General features: G+C 34.1%; 1 protein-coding gene across 5 annotated transcripts in view; it reads left to right on the top strand.

The window, feature by feature from the left end:
* The window catches only part of FAM126B (family with sequence similarity 126 member B), a 63,509-nt gene that overhangs the window by 34,517 nt on the left and 9,497 nt on the right, over positions 1 to 19,495 (top strand). For 4 of the 5 annotated variants that reach the window (XM_014563682.2, XM_014563681.2, XM_032480074.1 and 1 more), the window contains 8 exons: positions 411 to 590; positions 3,243 to 3,323; positions 4,710 to 4,825; positions 9,567 to 9,662; positions 12,401 to 12,517; positions 13,741 to 13,828; positions 16,039 to 16,198; positions 16,941 to 17,108. In XM_014563682.2, the coding sequence (XP_014419168.1) occupies positions 411 to 590; positions 3,243 to 3,323; positions 4,710 to 4,825; positions 9,567 to 9,662; positions 12,401 to 12,517; positions 13,741 to 13,828; positions 16,039 to 16,198; positions 16,941 to 17,108 (1,006 nt within the window). The remainder of the gene's footprint in view (positions 1 to 410; positions 591 to 3,242; positions 3,324 to 4,709; positions 4,826 to 9,566; positions 9,663 to 12,400; positions 12,518 to 13,740; positions 13,829 to 16,038; positions 16,199 to 16,940; positions 17,109 to 19,495) is intronic. The other variant, XM_014563683.2, reaches the window with a different exon arrangement.

Raw genomic sequence — 19,495 nt, forward strand, 5'->3', positions numbered from 1 at the left:
AGTTGAGATTTAAAGTTTATTTCCAAAAGATAATTTGAAATTATTTTCTTCTGACAGAAACTTTTCAAAATGGAGGGTAGTAAGGGTTTGTAAGAACAGAAAAGGAAACTCACTAAATATACAGTAGTACATTGGTCAAAGAACTAATTATCGAATAAGTTTAATAGTACAGTATATTGAAAGATATATTGATATTATATGGGCACAGAGTACTTCTTATTGTTAGTGGATTGGTCAGTTTAATGTGTAGTCTCTGTGCATAAATAGGTTTTATTTGCGTTGATTTAAAATAAACAAAAATTAATATTGAGAATTTATTTTCAAAATATTATGTAAGTATATCTACCTTTAAAAAATACAGTTACAGCCAAAAGAATGGAAATAACTAATATGCTTTATTTTCTTTTTAGCTCCTGGAGCCTGTCTGCCACCAGCTATTTGAGCTCTATCGTAGCTCTGAGGTTCGACTTAAGAGGTTCACGTTGCAGTTTTTGCCAGAATTGATGTGGGTTTATTTACGGCTTACAGTTAGCCGAGACAGACAGAGTAATGGCTGCATTGAAGCACTTCTGTTAGGAATTTACAATTTGGTAAGTTGAAAATGATGATTTGGGAAATTTTAAGTATTTTTTTTAAGTGCTCTGAAATAATATTTACAGAATATATACAGAAAAATGGATTTAAATATCTATTGAGTAACTTATTTAAATTAGAGTACAGAGGTGTTTAATAAGTAATTGCTGGTAATGCATGTTATAAAGTAAGTGAAATTATTATAATTGATAGCATTGTTAATATTTTATGGCATATTTCTTCAAATTATTTTATTTGACCTGTATTTATAAATGCCCTACATTTAAAATTTTTTAAAGTTACTTTAATAATCATTTAATAATATAAATTGAACAGTTTATTGTTTATAAAACATTTTTCTTCTAAGGAATTCATAAGTACCTTAAACATTATTATTCTGGGTTTTTTTGCCTATGTGCCCAGTTTAGGACATTGGTATTGAAATTCCTGCCCTTTGAATTCTTATATTCTGTGTATTCACTGTAAACAAACGCTCCACATAATAAAGTTTATAGTTGAGAGGTAATAAAGTACCTCACAAAACATTCATTCTCACAATAATTATTTGTCTGCAGTGCTTGTTCCTCTAAGTCTTGTCCTTTAAAACGTCATTTAAAAATTCCCATCACTGGAATATTCATCTGAAAGAAGGACCCTGGCCTTTGGAATCACTTGTATTTTTTTAAAACCAGGCCCTACTACTTATTGGCTGTTTTAAATCTAGACAAGTTACTTACTATCTTGACTTCAGTTGCCTCATCTGTAAAACAGAAATAAAGTAGTAGAATTAAAAACAATTAGAAGAATCCAGCATGTTTCCTGAGGTGTTTATTAAATGTTTACTATTATTATTGTAAATAGTAGTAGTGTCATAATTAAAGGTGAGTTTTTTTAATGAAAAGCTGGTCAAGGTATAAAATTCTTCATTTTGCTTCATTGCCTGATTTTTTCTTTTAAAGTAGGAAATTTGTTTCATATATCACTGTGTCTCTAGTGCTTAGTATAGGGACTTAGTAAATGTTGATTTAATAATTGAGTTTAGAATTTTAGATTATGTTAGACATTAAGCTATCATTTTTATTGTTTACTGTAATAAAATTCAGTAGTAGGACAAATGAACCAAAAAATGTTGTACAGTGGAATGTCTGACAAGTTCTTGATGGTGCTGTGGTTTAATTATCTTTTGGCATCTGAAAAATAGTGTACTATTTTAAAAATGCTCAATTACATCAGAAATGTAACTTCAGGATTCTGTGTTTTTTTAATCCCCTTATATCTGAGTTCTCTCTTTTCTGTGGTTCTCAATTTTTCTTACCACACTGGATTTCTTCCATATATTCATTTCTCTTTTTTCTTCTTTCTCTCCCCAGCACTTCTCCCTTGCTTCAGATAGCCCCAGGGAGAGCTTTATATTGCCCTCGACTTTAATTTGTTTAAATTTCAGAACACCCTTCTCCACAGATACACACAAATATAAATCAAAAGTGTTTGGCTTAATTTGAACTTTAGGAATAAAAATTGAAATTTTATTGCCTAACTTAAACCAGGTCCATTCATCTTAGCATAGACTTTCTCTGAGGCACAGTGGCCCAAATGTGGTAACTAGTTTGACTACAAAGCAGTTAAATGATCTCTCTAGGGATTTTTAAAACCATTTTCCTGCAAAAATGAGAGGTATGGCCATTGCTCACATGTAATTGTTACTCTCCTATGACACATTAAACTCAGAAATGAGCTCTATAGGGAAGTTCTTTTGAGTTTGTGTTTTGGTGATGATAGTTGTTTTTATTGTTGTTTCTTCCTTTTATGCTGTGCAACTACTCAATCTCTCTCTGACCACCTTCCTTCTAGGTCTACTAAGGGCAATCTTCTCTCTTTGGATTTTATGCCAGTTGTGTATACCAATATGAGTTTTAAAGGAAACAGACTAAAATTAGTAGAGAGAAGAAGTGTTGCAGGTGGAGCATTTCACCCCTCTAATTGCTGGCATCTATAGGCAGATTTTTATTGATACTTGTAGAAGATTGGAGGTGCAAGAGACTATAGAAATGGACACCATTGACCTTTTCGATGAAAGGATAAAGTGCTTTTAAAAATCACAAGAATGTTTTTATAGTTCAGTAAAAACTACCTAAAATGAACTTAATGTTTATTCACTTGGAGTAGTAGTAATTATGTTAATATGTAACTTATTTCAGATCATTTGTTTATTGCTGAGTAACTGTAGTATTTTCTTTTAGTTAAGATTGTGTTACAGCAATGTATTTTTTTGTTTTAATAAGTGTGGCTGTCTTGGTTAAGTCTTTAAATTGTAATCTTTTAAACTCAGCCATGTTTCTACTAAAAGATCTGTCCTATATGTATCGCCCTGACTTGTATGTAAATTTAAGATGAAAATTTGTATGCTTGCTTCATGTCTATGTTGTCATCGTATATTTGATTGATTATGGTATTATATCTCAATATTTCTCAAAGGATTACTCAACCACCAAAGTGTACAAATTTGCTAATAGGTTAGAAAAGATACACTAAGGTCATAATAGTTTATATATTACTATTTCTAAAAATCTTTCTCAATTTCCAATGATGTATTTGTCAAATTAAGAAAGTATTATTTTTATAATATAGTGCTATAATTATTCATTATCTTTGCATTTTTTTAACTATAGGAAATTGCTGATAAAGATGGAAACAATAAAGTTCTATCTTTTACTATACCTTCTTTATCTAAGCCTTCAATATACCATGAGGTAAGACTGGAAAGGTAGAAATTTTAACCATTATATTGAATAAGAGATAAAAGTCAATCTCTCACTAGAGATAAATATTTCTAACACATCTTTACTGATTTGTTTCTTAAATGTAGATATTTGTTATTAGTGATATAAAGCAGAACTGTAGTCAAGGGAAACAGACAGTAATTAATGGAAAATTTTCTTCTAGTTCTTGTTTATTTCTTTTTCATTCTTCCACCAGTATCATTTTCAGCCTTTTTTATTAGTCTTTTATAAATTTTCAAAAATATTCTTTAATTTTAAAAATATTTTTATATTATATAATATATATTATATTAAATTTATATATTAGAAATCATCTGTTACATTGCTTTTTCTTATTTTTTAGGAAAATGACTACTTAGAAGAATATTAACACTGTAATTATTTTATTTCCATTTAAAGGAGTCTAGCTGGTGAATTCTAGCTGTTCAGTAACATTACACTTCTGATTTTTGCTTATATTTATTTGGTTGAAGAATGTGAGAACACTGATAATTATATAGGTAGATGACTCCTGTTGAGCTGAACTCCTGTCTGCTCTCTTTAAAGATATATATAATTAAGGTTTGGTCTGTAGTGGCCTGTAGTGTGTAAAGTTGTGAGGAAAGCTTTTAAAGAAATGTTACAAGTAGTCAGAAAATTATATTCCATTTTCTTACCAATAAATAGGATCCAGTTGCCTCATAGCTCTATGTGGCTATTTATTTTCTTGATTAATTTTTAATTAATTCCCCTGGGACTTTGTTTTGTGTTGGAAATAGAATGCCTACTATTTAACCAGGGCTGAACATTAGCATAGAACATTTCTGAATAGTAGATTTTAACTGTGTCCTATGTATCATGGTATAAAATAAGAGGATAGTGAAACATTTATAAATGGATGGTTCTTCTAACTTTAGAAACATGAGACATTTGATCATAGTCTTCTTGTTAGTGTTATGTAATTATAACTCTCTACACCTTGCTTTCTTCAGTGTAGAATGGGATTAAGGAGAGTACCAACCTACCTGAAGTTAGACAAGTTTGGATGCATAATCTCCAAGAGTTCTCTGAGTGAAAATTGATTTTATTTGTAGCCTTTAGTCTTCAACAACTGTTCTTATTGTGTGTCCTAAATATCGATTCATTCTATAGTATTTCAAAAACTAAAGCAGTGTATTTTTAGTTGTATATATTATATATATAATTTTAAAAAGAGCTATAGAATGTATATAACTGAAAAGTGGAAGAGCTTTTGAAAGAGAAGAAAAAAATGATCTGAAAGTGCCTTTTATTGAAACAAAATTATATATCCTTACATGATATAGGTTTTTACTTAATTTTAGAGACATAGTCTCATACTTTACCTCGTTTTTGTAGCCCTCAACAATTGGATCCATGGCTTTGACAGAAGGGGCATTGTGTCAGCATGATCTCATCAGGGTTGTTTACAGTGATCTTCATCCTCAGAGGGAAACATTCACTGCACAAAACCGGTAATGATCAAAACTGTAGACAGTAATAATTTTTAGTTTATGCTTCATAGTTGACTATAATTATTTTGATTCAAGTTTGGTATGAGAAGAGACAAAAAGTTAAGTATGTCATACTAGTGAAATACATCATACCAGTATATACCCATCCATCTAATGGATGTACTATATTATGGCCATTTTATATAAAGCAGTGTAAAAACTAATAGAGTGGGCATGAAATCAGCCAAATGAGGGTTTGCATTGTAGCACTACAGCTTGTAAGCTTGCCCTTTCTAGCAGTTTGTATACATTCTACTCCATGCTTTCTTCATTGTAGAGTGGGGTGATAAGAGTACCTATCTACCCGAAGTTAGACAGACTACAGAGTTTGAATGCACAGTCCCCAGCACTGCCCTCACTTTGACATCATCTGCAAGTTTTAGAGGGTGGGTTCCCATAACCACTCTTAGGTTTGATAATTTGCTAGATGGACTCACAGAACTCACTGAATGAAAGCTTTATATTCACAGTTATGATTTTTCACAAGGAAGGGATACAGATTAAAATCAGCCAAAGGAGAGACACATAGGGTAGAGTCTGGGAGGGTTCCAAACACAGAGCTTCTGTTGTCCTCACCCATGGACTCAGGATGTATTATCCACCCAGCATCAGTGTGTGATAGTAGGCATAGAATCAGACTCAGGTGAACTTTGATTCCAGAGTTTTTACTGGGCTCCATTATGAGGCATAATTGATTATACTGATTGCTCACGTGTTTGCTCTCAGCCTCCAGGTTGATTGATACCATGTGACCCAAAGCCCCACCCTGAATCACATGGTGGTTCTTTATAGTGAGGTCAACCTCTGTCTAAGAATGTCAGATGTGACCGATCCCACCCTAGACCTATTGCCTACAACACCCACCCTAAACACTCTATCAGGTTTGACCTAGGTTACTTCCTGGCAGGGAGACAAATGCCAGACCTCTTTGGGCAAGGCCAAACTATATTACACAGACCATCCCCTGGCCTTTGGCCAAGGCTGTTTTAAACAAAAACAATCATGTTTATGTGGGCATCTACATTTAGTGTAGCTTTTATGTGACACACACACACAGTAATTCAATCATTATGAATATGCCTGACATTGATGAGCCTGTGTAAGCTAGAGATAGATTTGAAGAAACAACTAATTTATTCTATATAATCACTATATACATTTTTATCTTTGTGCCAATTTGATTACTCTTTCCCACTCCACCCCAATCTGCTGCTGTTTGTACTTTATGATAAAGCAGAGTATTTATCATAGAAATCAGCTGATGATTAGCTAAATCCAGCTCTTCTCTCAGTCTGTTTTCCATTCTGAGTCATCCTAAGGATGCTTTAACTCAATTTACCGATATGTTTGACCGTCACTATCAGTATTAAAACCTACCAGCAATACCAGTGTTTCACCATATCACAGAATGACAATAGATGTAACCTGAAAAATATGAGTCTGTCATTAACTATTATTCCAGTTCATCATCATATCATGGCACCAAAATGTCTCCTAGAGCAGTGCCATTCAAATTTGCAGGCTTCCATCTGACTTTATCAAGTTCTGAAAGCAGAAGTTGTCTCACCAACACATGGCATCACCCTTTTGGGACTCTGATATAATTGAGCCAAGAGACAATATCATCTTTTGCTCTGAACCTCTCTTAAGGTAGCAATGTTATATTGAATTTCCCTCATTGCATAATTCATTTATTAATTCTTTTGTCAGCTATCATTCCTCACTCTCTACAGTTGTACCCAAACTTTCTACCTTTGGAAGGGCTGTTCAGTTCAACTGCTGTGCTGGTCCAGACTGCTGGCAGCAGCGCTAGTCTAGCATGTGCCTCCTCTTAGTCACCCCCATCCATGTGGGGGTAGATTTACTCAGGTATGGTATTGATGGGCTGTCTCAACCATTACAAAGTACATCTGCATTCTCTGTCAACCCCAATTTTGCTAGATGGAGTGAAGGCACAACCTGCCTATCAGGCACTTAGGAATTCTGACATGAAGGTTTAAAGATAGAGTTATAGTTTCTTAGGAATCATCTCTGCTTCTGGCACTCTTGGTGGCAACCCTGGTCCTAAGATCGTCACTTTAGGTAGGGGAAAAAAGTTGAGGTGATGTGAAAAAGGAAGAAAAAACTAGTTATACCACCATCCCTGTGGGAAGAATTACATAGTCATACTAGCATTGTCCCCCTACCCACCTCTTCCCAAATCACCCAGAAAAGAGGAGAAATCTGTCTGGAGGTGGCCCTCCCTTGGTCCTCCTCATATTGAGTGTGAGTGCACACCCAGCCCCATTTTAGAACAAATGTTTCAATTGCTTTTTCCACTTCTCTGTCAAGTCATTAACCTGAGGGTATTTCCTGACCCATTGTTAGACCTTATGAGCTGTAAAATGTGTTCATGTGTTCCTTGCTCTAAAGAAATGTGACTCAGCAACCCAAATTAGTGCAGTGTCGTCTATGTGGTCCTTGTATAGTACTTTGAGTATTTGATCTACCATCAGGTAAACAAAGCTCAGTGCAGAGTGTCTATTCCTGTCAAGACCCATCTGTAGCCTCCAGGGGCCACTGGCATCAGTCCAGCTGTCAGTGCCAGGCCTTACTTTGAAGGAATCTGCCCATAGCCATCTGCAGTCTCTGTTTCTCTTGTGGGCAGATAGAACAGTTCTTTTTGACATTTGACGTAGAAACAACCTTAATGTCCTTTGACAGAGAATGGATAAAGTCGTGGTATATTTATACAGTGGAACACTACTCAGCAATTAAAAAAGAATAAAATAATGCCATCTGCAGCAACATGAATGGACCTGGAGAATGTCATTCTAAGTGAAATAAGCCAGAAAGAGAAAGAAAAATACCATATGATATCACTCATATGCAGAATCTAAAAAAGAGAAGAAGAAAAAGAGGACATCAATTAAATGTAGATGTACAAAAGAAACAGATTCGCAGACATAGTTAACAATCTTATGGTTACTAGGGGAAAGGGGGTGGGAAGGGATAAATTTGGGGGTTTGAGATTTGCATATGTTAACCACTATATATAGATTAAAAAAAACAAATTTTTTCTGTATAGCACAGGGAACTATATTCAATATCTTGTAATAACCCTTAATGAAAAAGAATATGAAAATGAATGTATGTATGTATATGCATGACTGGGACATTATGCTGTACACCAGAAATTGACACATTGTAACTGATTATACCTAAATTTAAATTAGAAAAAAGAGTAGGGGAGTAAAAAATGAGAAGCTGTGACCATGTAAATAGGGCTAGTTGACTATGAACTTCATAACTTCGCATTCAGTTGAGGAACTTCCCAAGTCCCATATCTTTACATCTTTCCTCTCAGGTTGGTCAAATTCCCTAACGAAAACTCTTCTGGTCTCTTAACTAGAGGGCTGGCTGCTAGCATTCTGGTGGCCACATGAGGAAGGAGAACTTGAGGTCTCAATATCCAGTAAGACCTATTTCACTTAGTTTTTCTATTTTCAGTGTCTTCCCCTCTTCCCCCTGACCCCAAACCACAACTGTGCCTGGTGGTTCCCAGGTAGAAATTTCTCTTTTATCCTTTCAGAAAATAAATCTTCAATAAACCTAGCAGCATAGAGAAGGACAAGGATCTGATGTGACTGTTTCCATGTCAGACTTTCAACTCAGTTTTTAACTTTTCATTTTGAAATAATTCCTGACTTAAAAAAATGTTTCAAAAATAGTACAGAGTTTCCATACACTGTTCACCACCTATAGGAAGCTTTTTAGAAGTACAGCGTTCCTGGGTCCTGCCTGCAGAGATTCTAATTGGGTCAGTCTGGGTTGAGACACAGGAATATATTATTCCAAAATGTCCTTAAATAACTAATATGCATCCAGGTTTAGGAGCCACTTTCTTAGTGATTGTAGAGATTTGGAAAACATTCATTTATTCATTCAATAAAAATTTATCAAACAATAACAATGTATTAAACACTGCTGAACACTAGAGATAGAGATGGATAAATTAGAGTCTCTGTCCTACAGTTGCTTACTGAATAGATAAAACAGAGATAAGCAGAACTGATTTGGTGGAATAAATGCTGTATTAGAGCTACACAGATACAGGGAACAGTTTGGGGGTTTGGGGTTTTGTTTTTTTTTTTTAAGTTGGGAGAATTGAGAACAGCTTATGTCTGAGATAAAAATTTGAGCCAGAACTTGAAACCTTAGCAAGAGTTTCCCAAGTGAAAAGTGTGTTCTAGTAAGAAAGGATAGCATCCATAAAGGAAGGAATTATGAAAGTTTTGGCACATTCATGGAATGGTATAAGAAGATTGAAGTAGTGTGATGTATGTTGTGGGCAGTGGAGGGAAGTGAGGTTGGAGATGTAGGTTGAGGGTGGATTTTAGAGGACTTTGTATGCCATGACAAGTTTGGGTTTTATCAGACAGTCAGTAGGAACAGTGGATTAATGCAGAGGGGGAGTCATCTTTCAAGCATGATGGTTTCTTTTTTTAGGAAGAAAATGTAGGTGGCAGCAAGGGATATGACCCTTAATAAGGCAAATGGAAATAGGGAAATTATTGAGGAAGATACTAGAATACTCTGAGAAATTATGAAGGTCAGTATTAAGGCAATGTTGTTATAAACATCCAATAAAGAAGTCATTTACTACAGTCTCTAGTAGAAATAATTGTTTGTAATCCTTTTTCCTTGTTTTTGTTTTTTCTAGGTTTGAAGTCCTGAGTTTTCTCATGTTATGTTATAATTCTGCTATTGTGTATATGCCTGCTTCATCTTACCAGTCTCTTTGTCGAATGGGCTCCAGGTAAAAATACTTACCATTAACCTTCATGCTCATTTATTTGACAAGTATTTGTTGAGCACATTCTCTCTGGTAGGCATTGTTCCAACTTCTGGTGATACAGCAGTAAACAAAACTCAGGGAGCTTACATTCCTATAGGAATCTTTATCCCTCATGTATCATGACTTCTTGAAGATATTTCAGTATTAAAGAAGTATTTTCTAGCTGAACATTGAGTTAAGCCAAGAAAGATGTTTTAGGTTTAGAGTGGTTTAGTGATATACCAAATCACTGTCTCGATTTTTATAAATCGCTTTGAGAGCTTCGAATAAGTAGTTCTCTGTGTAAAGAAAATCTTAAGAAATGTGAACTTTTTCTTTATCTGTTTCACAAATAACTGTCTCTGCTTTGGATAAGATTAGCAATAGCAGCAATTATGTGTATGTCTCATTTGTATTTGTGTGTTCTACTCTTTACTAAATCAGAATTTCTAATAATTTGAACAGACTTGAGCTGAAATTTGTATTTCCACTATTGAAAAAAATTTAGTAATATATATTAGTTTGGAGTCAGAGGAACAGAATTTTAATTATAAAAGGAACACTTGAGTTTATCCTGCCCAACTGATTTTTATTTGAGGAAACTGAGCACCCCCCAACCCTGAAAGTTAAATGCTATATTAGTTTTCTATTGCCTCATAACAAATTACCATGAATTTAGCAGCTTAAAATAGCATGCATTTATTCTTTCACGGTTTCTGTGGGTCAGGAGTCCAGGCGTCACTTAGCTGGGCCCTCTGCTTAAGGTATTAACAAGCTGCAGTTAAGATGTCAGCTAGAGTTGCAGTCTTATCTCAGGTTCATTTGAGGAATTAGAAACTTCTCTTGGCAGAATTCAGTTCCTGTAGTTGTGGGACTAAGGGCTTCAATATCTAGTTGACTGTCTGCTGAAGGCCAGCATCAGTTCCTTGCCATGTGAGCCTCCCAACATAGACAGCCTGCAACATGGCAGCTCACTTCTTCAAAGCAGAGAAGGACTGAGAGAGAAAGACCTGCACTACAGTCTTATGTAACGTGATCACATACTCATGTACACGTGTTCACTGAAATCCTATCGCCTTTGCCATGTTCTGTGAGTTAGAAGCAAATCTCAGGCCCCACCCACACTCAAGAGGAGGGGATGGTACAGGGTGTGAATACAAGGAGGGAGGGATCATAGGGATCATGGCCTCCAAGAGCCTCCCCACCACCAATGCTTTGCACGAGTTTATGCTGTTGTCTTACTGGGGAGAGGGTGTGGTCCTGTTTATAGCAAAACTCAATTTTGCTAACTGGAGGAAGACCACTTTAAACTAGCTATAAGTTTGATTTATAGATTATCTTAAAATAATTATATTATTTTTACTTGCCGGTAATAATTTGGTTAATGACTAATAAAATTCTTGTCTCTAATCTAGATACTGTTATCAAGAGAGTATATTGTTTAAGCACTTACTTACATGGAGGAGGGTATAGTTCAAATGGTAAACCGCATGCTTAGCATGCACAAATAAACAATAAATAAATGAATCTAATTACCTCCCCCCACCGAAAAATAAATAAATAAAATAAGCACTTACTGCCTGTCTACAGATATATTTATTTTAAGTGACTGTTTTGGGATCATTAAAACAAATCTGCCAAATCTCTAATTTGTAACATTATTGTGGCATTTAATAGAGTTTCTTAATAACAAAAGTGATGATAGAGTTTAGTAGTCCTCAAATTTTTATTCCCATGTTTCCTAAAGATTTTTGAAAAGCTCTGTAGCCTTTGTACATTTTTAAGTTAACATTTAAAGTTTTTATTCTATCTTAGTTTCGAATGATATGATTTCCAGTATGTAAATATTGACATAAGATAACAAGTAATTGTTGAGTCAGTATTTTAAATGTATATAATGTAAATACCACAGTGATCTATTTATGAACAATATCCACCATCATCCATATGTGAAATAAATGGACAAGCTTCCCTTTAATAGTCTAACATTCCTTTTTTCTTCTTAAAATTGAATTTCTTGTCTACTTTGTCCACATAATCTTATCCTAATATAATGCCATTTTATACTTACAAGTCTTCTGTTGATCACCTAATTGTATATCTCTGCTACCAAAAAAAAAAGTAAATTAAAATTTAAAAAATATTTCTTGAGAGACCATAATGCACTAAACACTAAAAAATTTCTTCTGGACTCACCATTACAATTATTTCTAATAAATTAATATATTAAAATAATAGAGATTCCTAACAATTTTTGATAATTGTTAAGCATAACTTTTCTGGAAGCATCTCTTAATGGGATGAAAAATAGAGAATTATTTTGATTAAAAATGGCCTCAAAGATATCAGTGTTTTATTTGTTTTGAGAATTCTGTATCTTCCATTTATTCATCCTGATACAGTTTGGGATATGTGAAAGTTATGCATTTCTTTTGTGAAGAGCGGGAAGGGTGACTATGAAAGAGATAGCTATTTGAGAAAAGTTATTGCTTTCATTGATATAGTCCACTAGGATGCATGTTTTATGAGCGCACAGATTTGATTTTTATCTTTTTGCCTGCTCACAACTGTATGCATAGGCCCAGGACAGTGACTGACACATAACAAGTACTAAAAAAATACTTGAGGAATGAATAATTGAATAAATGAATTTATGAAAACAAAAATAACTAATTTAATGGACTAGGAAACTACACATGATAAATGCTGTATTTTTCTAGGGTTTGTGTGAGTGGGTTTCCACGGCAACACGAAAAACATTGGAAAGAACTCTGTGGTCGAATAGTATTGGATCCCGAATTTATGGTGCAACTTCTCACAGGGGTTTATTATGCCATGTAAGTAGGTGGACTAGGAAATTGGGTAGATTCGTTCTAGTGTTTGGAAACTTTTTCATTATTATCATTTCATTTTATTATTCATTTATTTATCATTATTATTATTTCATCATTTTTCCTTATTAGTTGCACAACATTGAATCTTTTATTCCATGATGGACCCATTTGTCTTGTTTTTCTAATGTGAATTTCTTTTAGTACTTTTTATAATGAATTATACTTTTTATTTGAAAGCTATATAATAACAAAGGCAATTGTTTTATTGACTGTATTTATAAGACAGTATTATATGATATTTATCCTTCCTTTTGTTAATACGGTGTATCACGATTGATTGAGTTGCAGGTGTTGAGCCCTCCTTGCATCCTTGGGATAAATCCCACTTGATCATGGTATATGATCCTTTCAGTGAATTGTTGAATTTAGTTGGCTAATATTTTGTTGAGGATTTTTGCATCTGTGCTATGTTCATCAGGCATATTGGCCTGTACTTTCTTTTCTTGTAGTGTCCTTGTTTGGTTTTTATATAAGGGGAATGCTGGCCTCATAATATGACTATGGAAGTGCTCACTCTTCTGTTTTTTGAAAGAATTTGAGGATTGCCATTTCTTTAAACATTTAGTAGAATTCACCTGTGAAGCCATCTGGTCCCGGACTTTTGCTTATTGGGAGGTTTTTGATTAGCGATTCAGTCTTCTCTGGGTACAATGACAGGTCTGTTCAGATTTTTGTTTCTTCATGATTCATTCTTGGTAGGTTGTATATTTCTAGGAATTTGTCCATTTTCTAGGTTGTCCAATTTGTTGGCCTATAATTGTTCATAGTCCTTTTAGTAATTTTAAAATAGCCAAAATATAGCGTAACTTGTCATTAAATTGAAATCTAGAAATTGTCAGATTCTCTTTATGGAAAACTATGTCTTTGTACATAGTTCATAACCCAGGTTTTCATGAATGTATTAGAAAGATTACCCTAAATATCAACACATGATAAAAACCAACTTACATGAAGAGACACCTGTAAACTGTTTTGAATGTCAGTATTCGAAACCTTCATTCTGTTCTTGTAACTAAAAATGGAATAGTTTAGAAATGAAATGATGTAAAAATTAATGTGAATATCTTGTTACAGAACCAAAATAGTAGGATTTGGAACAATAAAAAGTTTGTTGTTGAAAATTAGAAATATTTGTTAAAGATAGTAAATAGTCTGCTTCTCCATAGGTATAATGGACAGTGGGACCTTGGCCAGGAAGTCCTTGATGACATCATTTATAGAGCTCAGCTAGAACTCTTTTCTCAACCACTGTTGGTAAGTTATTATAGTTATTTTTTATTAAACATACCTGTGCTGGAAAGGGGCACTAGTAGGTATAAAATTCAACGTGTAATTATAGGAGGCAATCCAAATCATTGAGGGAGAAAGGTTTATTACATACTAACAGTTGGAGAGAAGACAAAATTGGTTTAGATCCTCTCCTCTTAGAGCATATCAAAATAAAGATCAGATAAATTGAAGAATTAAATGTCTTGAAATCCTTTAAGAAAGAAAGTAGAAAGGTTATAAATATCTACTCAAGTTTCTAGAAAAGGAAGGGCTTTCTAAGCTTAAGTGGTGGGACAAGTCACCAAAAAATGCTTATTTTTTTTTCTGACTACATAAACATCTAAATTCTATAAACCATCAGTTTTCAAAAAACAAAATTAATATGCAGTATACAGACTGAGAAAAATATTCTCAACATGCATGACAAAAAAAACCAATTAATATTTTGGTTCTATGTAAAAATTTCATACTCTTCCATAAAATGAATGTGTCCGGAAGTTAATGATCAATCAGAAATAAATGTGATCATCCACTAGTGTAGTAGTAAAGCATTCTCTGTGTTACCAGAAGTAGTATAACACAATTCTGAGCATTCCTTTGCAGAAGCAGTTTGGTAATGTGTGTGCCCCGTGTTTTCTTTGACCCACTATTCCATGTCTAGCAACATTTCCTAAGAAACTACGTAAAAAGTTTGTTAATGTACTTTAAACACTAGTGTTGGTTTTAATTGCAAAGGAATCAAAACTCTGAGCATTTCCCAGCAGAGAATAATTAAGTTATATGCTATTTACTTGATGAAATTATATGTTTGAAAATTTATATTAAAGAAACATGCTAGCTGTGTTAAGTGGTAAAGTAGTATACAACTATTTTTTTAACCTAGACAAGATAGAGGAAACATAAAAAATGCTAGTATTTGTCTGGGTGATTTGACTGTGGATGGTTTTTATTTCTTTGCAACCTTCTGTTTTCTAAGCTTTTTGTAGTATTTTTATAATAGTGTTGTAAAAATATTTATACTTTTTTTACTCGCTGTACTTTAAGAGTACAGTTTCTAAAGACATTTTCTTTATATCATTTTTTTATATTTTAAGCTAAATATAAATTTATTGAAGTAGCATTTACATTCATTTTTTCATATTTGAGTTTTCTTTTCTTCTCATGTCATCATCCCTAATTTTACCATAAAGGTTACATTAAAAAAAATGAATAACAAGATAAAAAATCACATCATGATAATAACATCTTGCATTTGTGAGATTCTTTAAATTCATGCTTTTATCCTTGTAAGTCTTATAAATTAAGTAGAGATGGAATTTCCAAGGCAATATAGGTAAAGAGATTGGTAACCTCTAGTCCTAGAATAGCCCTTTATTATTAGGGATCTCTGAGGGGTCCAGTAAATAACATTCAATTTCTCCATTCAGAAATAGAGCCAGGTGATAAATAGATAAAATCGTAGGCAGGTAGAGAAACAAGCATCATCTTTATTGTTGTAAAGGCTAAATTGAAAGACTTCACTCCCTACACCTTAGTCTAGACATTGGAATAGCCCACTAGAGAGGTTTGAGTTGGTAGAGCAGGCAGGGTATCCAGGTTGCTGCATTTCATGTGTCCTGTCCAAGTAGAGAGGGAGGGGAGAAAGACAGTCCTTTTGTTCAAGATCTTTGCTAGATTAGCACTACCCAGTCAGGAAATGTGGACCAGCCACTGGCGATCCAACCAGCTACTTCACTCTCCTTCACGGAGGACAGAAAGCGGTAAAACAAAATGCCAGGCATGTTTAGGGAAAATTTCTCCTCTTGGAGACAGAACTAATTTTTTTTTTATCAGAGATCAAATTTTGTATGTTATTTATCATGTGAAGAATCAGAAACTTATTCTAAATTTTCTTACATCTGGGTTCAGATGTTAAAAACACTTTTTTCTTTAGAATTCTTTCTTTAGAATGTTTTTTTCTCCCTGAAAGTCAGCGACTTCAGGGAATCCATGGGGTGTGTGACTCACATTTTTTAAAATAAATTCTCATCTAAAAAGCCTACCTAAAAGAATACAGACCGGAGGAGGTACAGACATTTCTGACACATTGTACTTTTATATTTTATAGTACAAGTTTTAATGGAAACATGAAATATAAAATAAGCATGAGTTATATATTGAGTGTAAATATGTATAGACTTGTATTATCATTTTAGGTTGCCAATGCCATGAAAAACTCACTACCGTTTGATGCTCCCGATTCTTCACAAGAAGGCCAGAAAGTACTTAAAGTGGAAGTCACTCCAACAGTGCCAAGGATTTCTCGGACTGCCATTACAACAGCTTCAATCCGTCGCCATAGATGGAGGAGAGAAGGTGAGTACAAAATCCCTATAACCCATTCGTGGATCAGAGTACATTTATCACTGTTTTTACAGCCTATATTAACGTGATATTATAGTACTCTATGTAATTAAAGTAAAAAATCTTAGTTGTTAAAAACAGTACTAGCAATGTGGTTTAAATACCTGAATTTATTTTAACATAAATATGCATATATATATTTTCTATAAAGCAGAAAGATGTTATTTAGATTACTCTATGAACGTTAAAACAGAAAATAAGATCAAGTTAATTTTTGTCTTTTTTTTTTAACTAGTGATAACAACAGGAAAGAAATTTATTTAAGCCTGTCACTATCTGGGGAAAAGGTGCCTGCCTGTATGAACATTGTGGGAGACAGTTGTATAACTGGCCAAACTAATGGTTTAATACAAATTATCCATAAAATAATTGATTTTTATCTTTGCTTCTCCTTTTTATGTAAGTGCTGAATCCAGCAGTATTTCATAGGTGTATGGTACTTGAATAGTCAAGCTGTCTTGCCTAAGAGATATTGCCATTTTAATGATCTCTATTCTTCTGTTCATTTGCAAACCTCACATTGTTCATCTGCTACGTTATGTGTGTGCATGCCAAGCACACACATGTAACTATATAAATAATGTTTGTGTTTATATCATATCCATATATACATTCTCTTATCTGCCTGGGTCAAAATGCTCAGAAAAGAATAGAGCAGCGCAAAAGCACTAAAATTTTATATGTTGAATCCCAGATGGCTTTGACTTCTCAAACGAGGCTGACTCGAGTATTCCTGGCTCCCCGATCCAACACGGCTCCACTGACCTAGGGATCAAACGTGTGCAAGAGGGGGAGGTGCTGGTGCGCAGGACCCCTGAGCACGGCTCACCGGAGCCCAACTCAGCAGCAGCCACAACAGAGGGTAGGACAGAGATGAGGAGGCAGAAGTCAGTGAGGCAGTTGCTGGAGAAGGATCCTGGCTCTCTGTCCCCAAGCAGAACATCTTTCCATTCTAGTGTGTGTTTCCACTACCCCAGGGTGTGTTAGCTTCTCCTTGCAAAGCACACCCCCCATATGCCTAGCACCAGGTCAGGTACAATTTTTAGTTACCATTTGTGCTGGCCTGGATTCTGCATCCCTGTGTAATTAAAGAACAGCTTGGCATGGCTACTAACAAGGCAGAGGCCTGTCTCCAAAAGGTCTGCAAATGCTTGGGATTTTTTCATTACTGAGCATGTTTATTCTAACATCAGGAAAGGAAAAATGCACCCAGTGGACATGAGCCTTATTAATCAATATGAATTGCTTTCATTTATATAATAATTTATTATTTTTAAAATATATGAGAAAAGTTTTAAAACATTAATATATTATCTTTGAGAAACTGGAGTAAAGTGGAGCCAGCCAATTTATCTCTAGTCCCAGGGTGATCAATTAACCAGAGTTTCTTATCTCTTTGACAGAGTAAACCAGTGTTGACTGGCTTTTTATAATCTTCTGGTCAAGTTGCCTGAGTCTAACTAGTGACTACTGATGCCTTTCCTCTATAAATGTGCTATCCTGGTGCACAGTATATTTTATCATTTATTGTAAATAATGATTGTCTTATATAGCTCCCAAGCAGAATTCAAATGTATTATTTAGAGGTCAGTTATTCTACTAGATCTTTGTTTTTACAGTGTAGGTATCTCAAAGAAATCTTTTTTACATCCCACTCCCTTCTACAACCATGACCACTATCTGTAAAAAAAACACTTCTCTCTGATAGTAAATATTTATTTACTGCTTTACACTTGTGCCATAAAAGTTGGTTTTGTGAAAGAGGGAACTGTGGCTTTAATAGTTTTTCATCATTTAATGTATTGCTATGGTGGAACCTTTACACTAATTTATGAAATATAGCAAATAGTTTTAAAATGGATTACATATTTTTACTTATTTTAAAGACCAAATGTATATGAAGCAGTTACCTTCCACTTTAGGGAAACTCTTGCTCTTTGGTGCATTAGAAATTTGAGCATGCTCAGTAAAAATCCAAATCTACCCTCTGTTCCCTCAGCCATTTGCCCAGATTGATCTCACTTCATTTAACAGTGTTGCATGTGCATGATCTAGGGACCCAAAGAAGTTGGTGCTGTTTTACAGAGATTGTGTGAAAGACACAGCTTTTCCTTTTTGTTTTTCCTGTATCTCTTTATGTTGTTCCTGGGAGTCAGTTTTATCTTGGATAAGGCGTAAAAATAAGTATATGGATAGATGGAGAATCCAGAGTTGGCCTAACTTGAACAACAGCCTGTGTCTCTACATTCTTGATGACTAAATGTGCCACTGAAATGTTATCTACCACTATTGTTAGATTATTGGAGTTTCTACTACATGTAGCTATGTTCAGTAATGATGAAATCCTAAAAAGTATGGGATTGGGTAGAAACATTCTTCCAATTCATCATAAGTCATACACTTAGAAAAAGGAACCAAAATAGTAGTTCCTTTAAATGTTAAAGTATCCTATTTTATAATCTCCTATTATTGGTAAAATGTCAGTTTGTGACGGTGGGGTATAGCCACAAAGAAAGGGGAATGAGTTCCTTCAGCGAGTTTGAAATTTCTCAAGAATTATTTTGCCTTTTAATCTAGTTTAATTGTAGCTTTAAATCAATATTAGTAGAAGTTAATTCATAAGGAAAGTCAGACATGAATGGAAAAGTTTATTAAAAATCTTTTGAGGGGTGGGTATAGCTCAGTGGTAGAGTGCATGCCTAGCATCCACGAGGTCCTAGATTCAATCCACAGTACCTCCATTAAACAAACAAACAGACAAACCTGACTACCTCCCCCCACCAAAAAAAAAAAAGAGCTTTGAAAAAAAAATTTTTTTTTAATTTTTTTGATTGTTTCTTCTTTGGATCGTGAATGTTATTTCACCCCTGGAGGAAATTAGAAAGGAAAAAAATTAGAATTGCTCTTAGACACAATTGCCTTTTTATTCCTTGAGATTTTTTTTAACAGAAGGATGAAAATTACTAAAACCTATGAAAAGTTTTTGGTAATTCTGAAGTCTGCTGGAGCTTTTGGATTAACATCAATAATCGGCCTTCTAAAAGAAAAACAAAAGATGTTTTCTAGTATGGTGGTTTTAAATAGTTTTACAGTTTTACAGTTTAAGTTGTATTTATTATATGTTGAAATTGAAGGGAAAGTATGAGCTCTTTATCCTGATTGTCAAGTTACATTTTATTTGTGCCTTTTAAAACTGGATTTAAAATTATTACTAAACTGAGGACAACACCTGTGATTAAAGTATAGTCA

This window comes from Camelus ferus, chromosome 5 (genome assembly GCF_009834535.1).
Source record: "Camelus ferus isolate YT-003-E chromosome 5, BCGSAC_Cfer_1.0, whole genome shotgun sequence".
Taxonomy (NCBI): domain Eukaryota; kingdom Metazoa; phylum Chordata; class Mammalia; order Artiodactyla; family Camelidae; genus Camelus; species Camelus ferus.